Below are 6000 nucleotides of genomic sequence, written 5' to 3' on the forward strand. Positions count from 1 at the left end.
TTGTGTTTTAGTTCCAAAGAAACAAAGCACCCAGTGCTGCATCTGCATTCAGCTCTTTTCAGTTCAAGATGTACAAGCTGCAGAAGAATTCTGGGGCCCTTTGCCTCCATGTCTGAGATGAATCAGATCTTATAATTCTTGATACCGTGCCATATTTAGGTTGTTGTTTTAATCCATACAGGTCTTTAACCAGGAGGGAGAGTTCATGCTGAAGTTTGGATCAAATGGAGAAGGAAATGGGCAATTTAATGCACCAACTGGAGTAGCAGTAGATTCTAATGGCAATATTATCGTAGCAGATTGGGGAAACAGCCGAATACAGGTAAAATTTCTGTATTTCAAAGGTGCTTGATTAAAAAAACTAATGGGTTGCTAACTCTGGCCTTCAGACTGCCCAAGAAACACCATCAGCATTAGAAGTGGTGTGGTTTCTCACACCATCCTTTATATGCCTCATTCTCCACTTTCAGACCTGGTGGTGTTACATTGTGAGCTTTTCAGTGTGGTTGCTGGCAGCTCTGATGGCCATGGTGACCAAGGATTTTGGTGCCAAGTAGTTCCCCAAAAGTTTCTTGATGACTTAGGAGACTTGTAAGCATTGCTGAGATTATAGTAATTTATAATCACTATAACAGAAGATCAGAGACATAGTGGAAAATATGAAAAAGCAAATGAGCTGAATGCAGCAGATCTTTATCATCTTTTTTAAACATTGAGAAATTATTCTGCTTTCAAGTTATGAGAGTTGCAGTCTTTTTATCTTTTAAGTGCTAATCATAAGGTCTTCCTGTTTGCCAAAGAATACCCAATAAATGAGTGTATGTATTATTTCCACTGAATATAAAACTGAGGGAGCTGCTTATGAGTTGTTCTCAGGAAGCACTGTCAACAGGGTAAACAAATTCCTGGTTTTCTCTGTGTGGGAACCTAAGAACCAGGCTAGCCGCAATAGTGATATATGTTAGGAAAACAAGGTGTTGGTTGAGTTCCCAATTAAGTTTGATTTATTGTAGTTGACTATTTTTAGAACAGGAACAGCTGAGGTTCTTATTTTTTATTACTATTCTTTTATTGTGTGTTAAATATTGCCAAAGATCCTGATGGCTATAATTAGTTCTTTTTAATAAGAACATACATTTGTATATAAACTTGCATATTATGAGATAACAGAACAGATTTTGCCCTTGTTTATTCTATTGTATGTCCACTGTTTCAGAAATTAGAAGTATAACAGTATAAGAGAGACTTAAAAGAGAGCAGACTACTTTGTGTCCGCTACTTTCCTTTTTTATTCATAACATTTATTCTGTGCTTTCTCACCCTCAAAGGTTTTTGATGGAAGTGGATCATTTTTATCCTACATTAACACCTCTGCTGACCCCCTTTATGGTCCCCAAGGTCTGGCTCTTACTTCGGATGGTCACGTTGTAGTTGCAGACTCTGGAAATCACTGCTTCAAGGTCTACAGATACTTACAGTAGCAACGAGCTCTGGAGCTGGATAATCACCCACCCTTAAGAAAAGACCTGTCCTAGAGATCCAGTGCCGGATATCTCCTATTTTGTGTTTATTTTTAATAACAAAGGAGTCTCTTACGGACTTCTTGTGATTATTTCCAATCTTACCTTGTTTACATAGGACTTGCACCTCTTATGTTTCTCACTGAACTTTTTCTTGTGTTAATAAAAAAAATCCTCTGTAACTGAATTCATAAAGACAATGTGAAATTAAACACAAACTGCATCCTATGAAACTGGAATTAACTAATAAGGCAAAAATGAGAAGTTTGGGAAAAGTCCCCAAAGCTTTTTGATGACTGCAAGGGATAGCTCCTGCTCAGAGCTTCCAAATTTAAAGAAGTATCATTCTTACACGTTATTTAACCTGGGGGTGACTCTGGGAATCTTCTAGATCTCATTATCATGGTAGGTATTACACTTCTAACATTCTTCATTCTTACTGTGTAGAACAAGTAGGTCCTTTTAGTATAAGGTTAAGTCTCACAAAATCCGTCTAGCTCTAACCGTCAACACAGCTCAGTGTTTAGCACTATGAGAATCAATGCAAATTCCCTACTCATGTGGAATTAATGAAGGATTGTTTCGTGCAGCCGTTGTTCACTCTTCCTCTTGCTCAATGTGCAGGAAGGACTTTGCAGAGACCTGACATTTCTAAAGCTCTGGAAAAACTTAATTGTAGCGATACATTAGTGGGAGAGGAATTTTCTGTATAGCCACAGACCTTCTGACACCAAACTAGTTCATTAGGATCAGGGTTATTACAATGTCAAGTCAATTAACCTAATGTGTGCCACTCTTTCGTACGTGTTCATTGCCATGTTTCCTTACGGCAAGTCATTGTATTAAGCTCTAAAATAAGATGCAGCTTCACACAGGACAGAAAGCCAGAGAAGTACCCTGTGGAGGACCTACGTTATACAACCAAAGGAACTGTGGTAAACAGAGGTTGTATAGGAAAGCCAAGGGTTACCAAAGTTATTTGTTTTTATGTGAGAAAAAATACGTTACAAATAAAAATGAATTTGAACCAATTCCTGAAGTCCTTCATCAAAGGGAATTTTGTTAGAGGACAAAACAAGGACTGTGAGATTTGTTCCAATTTGTTTGTATGTATGTATGTATGTATGTATGACTGATTGACGTAAAAATTAAAAAAAAGTAAATGTGGGTTATTTCAGCAAACTGGAACGTATGTATGATATTTGACAATGGCAGTACTCCGAAAAATGACCTTTCTTCCTCTGCCAGATCTCTCTACTGTGTTCTTTGTTGAAGTATTAATTTAACTGGAAATGCTTACAGGCATGGTTCTGTTTTTAATGTTTGGTTTGTTGGGGGTTTTTAAAGTATGACCTTGTCCTTTCTAAAGTAGCATTGGCTTTATTCTTATTTCTATATCCAGTGGTCAAAGGTTGAATTGCTACTGTAGCCTGATATAGATAGAGTGGTGCTCCCTTTCAGGTGTTGCCTGAGGAGCTGTGAGCTTGCTGCCAATGCCTACAATAGCCTGGGAAGTGCTGTCTTTCCTTTCTCTTTTTTAGGGCCTTGAAACAAAAGGGCATTGGGTCAGAAACAAGGGAGTATTTTAAGCATGTTTGCAAAATGGAAAGAAATCTTTGATAAAATTTCTTGTAATAAGTATTTGTCTTATTTCTAAAACGTAAGGTGGTTGTTTCGATAAATTTGAGAAAAACAAATGGTTTTTTTTATAAACTTGCATTTGACTTGTAAAAATGCAGACCCCAAGGTTCTTAAATGGGGGGTTTGTCTGGTTTTTAATTACTGTTTCCTGAAGATATTTCCTCTTCTTTCCTTTGTTTTTTTTTTTTGCACATAGAATCAATTTAAAATTTCTCGTGCAAATACAAGTTTCTTTATTTCATTGGAATAAATATTTTGTGCATGAAGCTTAAGGACTGTATAACGAAGCTAAGAAACTGGTGGTAACATTTATGAATATTAAAACTCACATTTGTTATTACTAAGAGAACAAAATATCCTCTGCTTGAACTGAGTTTGTCCTAAAATTCTGAAGATGGTATCTCGGTCATTACAAATAAACTGTCCTATCAAAATTTAACAAAGCTGTAGATCAAAATTTTATTCTAAGTGTCCTTATAACACTTTCTGACATTGGAAGACCCTTAAATAGCACATCAGTGAAGAAAAGGCATTTGAACTGTATTTAGTAATAAAGAGAAGGGGTTGCGATAAAGAGATTGAGGTAAAAACTTTTAAAAATGTGCTGTGGTTGTCAGTTATCACACTTAGTTCCGCACATGGATTTTTAGAATACAATTTTACTAAGCTTACATGTTTACCCCTCAGAAAACATTGCCAAATCCTCTGTTGTCAGGTACTTTGAGAAGCATGACAATCAGATCCTAACCCATATAGCAAAATAGATACTTAAGACTGTGCTATTTCATGTATACACTTTCCTTCAAAAGCTTTTCAGTCCTTTGGTCCAGCATTGCTAAGCAGGATTTTAGATAACCCTTGTGAACCCAGTGCATCCTGATGAAATAAGTGAATTCTGCACATAACCCTCCTCACAACCCAGCTCAAAGCTATTAGGAGTTTTGTGGATTTTTTCTTAAAATTGAGTAGTTTTTTGGATTTTCAGACATTTTTAGCAGAGCAGCACCTAAAGAATATCATGAATTTGAAGTTATTTCTGATAGCAAATGCTGTCAACTTCAAATTTAGTGGCATAGGACATTCCCTTCCAAGGTCTGACCTTATCTGCCTGGCACTGGGAAACTGAGAAACACATTGCTTTTACGGTGCTTCTAAGCCAATTTCGCTACAATGCTTGACTTACAAAGCTTACAAAGACCAACCAATGCAGAAATTCTGCACTTAAAAGCTGGCAGACTTTTTTTCTTATCCAATTAAGGGAAGGTCAGAATTGCACTACGTGATTTGCTGAGTTGTTAGCATTTATTAAAGGCTTTACAGGCATGCTGCTGCCAGATTTCAGGTATAACCAAATGTCCCCTTGACTTCCCTGGAATGCTAATTAAGTAGCAGCACAGCATGAATGGTGAAAGTATGTGCTTCATTTAATAAATCTTCAACTCAAAAGTAATCTCAAAAGGTTATTAGATTTTGTGTCATATAGAGCATTTTAGGACAAACTAGCCAACTGTATTTTCATTGTTCAGTGAATAGAATAAAAAGATCTGTTCAGATAAATCCAACATAAACAATAGGAGAGTTTTGCATAGGCTAAACCAGCACCAATGTACTGAAAAATAAAAGGAAAATGGTTTAGGCAAGCAATTGCCTCATGAAGATGGAGTGCTACTTATTAGTAAATGCTCATCTGTTCTGTAAAAGCTAGAGGGTTTTTGATTTTATGTCAATATTTTTTATAATAAGGATCTAGTGTTGCCATAATGAGAACTATAAGTGCCCAATAAGTTGTGTTTGTTATAAAGAAATGACCTTCAGTTGTGGGAGACAGCTTGTTATGAAATCATGATGTAAAGTCAAACTTTTCTTCAAGAATTCAAGCCGCGATTGTCTGACCTGTTTGTAGAAAGTGTACAAAAGGCATTTGTACTATGGAGTGGCAAGGTTCCTAACAGGTCATTGTATTTCTGACAAATGTACAGCACTTCAGTCGATGTTTGTGAGCAACACAGCCTTAACCCTGACACTTTTTCTTTGGCTTTATGACACGGGAATGTTCCCTAAGTTGTGTGGTGTGTGGCAGCAGCCCCTGATAGAAATGTCTACCAGCTGATATGCTGCAGCTTTCCAGTTCTAGGAGTTTTTCCAGTTCTTTTTTCCATGTTTTTTTAAAACGTTTTTGTACATTCCATCTTTGTAATATATGTTTTGTGTATATATAAGCCTTGTACTCTCTTGACACTCATAATGAAATATTCTTCTCACATGTTTTTTTGTTGTCAATGATGATGTTTTTGTTTGTGTTTTTTTTTTTTTTAATCCCTATGACGCTAAATACAGACTTTTTCTCCTTAAGGTCAAGGATGAAAGATGCACATCAAAGTGTTTGTGTGTGCGTGCGTGCGTGTGTGCGTGCGTGCGTGTGTGTGTGTGTGTGTGTGTGTGTGTAGTTTTAGCTTCCTGTGTGCCATGGTATTCATAATGCTTTAGCTGACAAAAAAAATTACTCTGTCTTGAAAATGTAGGAAAACCAGAGTCAAATGTGTACCTTTACCACGCACAAAAATTTCAAATAATAAAAATAAAGCTTGTTTCCTCTGTTATTTTCATGGTTGAGGATTTATTTTTCATATGTCTCATGCTCACTTGTCCCTAAAAGTAACCCCATAATGCAGGAAGACAGGTAATTTTTTCCAGTTTTCTTCCCTGACACCACAGGTCACAAACTAAGGAAACTGATTTTTTCATGGGTGTTAAATTTTTTATGACACAGAGGAAAGACGGACTTGAATTGTTCTTGAGAAGAAGGTGCAGAGTTGGAACTTCCTTGTTCCTCTCTTCC

General features: G+C 36.6%; 1 protein-coding gene across 8 annotated transcripts in view; it reads left to right on the forward strand.

The window, feature by feature from the left end:
* TRIM2 (tripartite motif containing 2) overlaps positions 1 to 5299 on the forward strand; it is an 87171-nt gene extending 81872 nt beyond the window's left edge. For all 8 annotated transcript variants that reach the window (XM_059469918.1, XM_059469920.1, XM_059469923.1 and 5 more), the window contains 2 exons: positions 182 to 322; positions 1329 to 5299. In XM_059469918.1, the coding sequence (XP_059325901.1) occupies positions 182 to 322; positions 1329 to 1481 (294 nt within the window). In that variant the 3' untranslated portion in view covers positions 1482 to 5299. The remainder of the gene's footprint in view (positions 1 to 181; positions 323 to 1328) is intronic.
* Positions 5300 to 6000: the final 701 nt, after the last annotated feature.

The sequence above is a fragment of the Ammospiza nelsoni genome, chromosome 4 (genome assembly GCF_027579445.1).
Source record: "Ammospiza nelsoni isolate bAmmNel1 chromosome 4, bAmmNel1.pri, whole genome shotgun sequence".
NCBI classification, from domain to species: Eukaryota; Metazoa; Chordata; class Aves; order Passeriformes; family Passerellidae; genus Ammospiza; species Ammospiza nelsoni.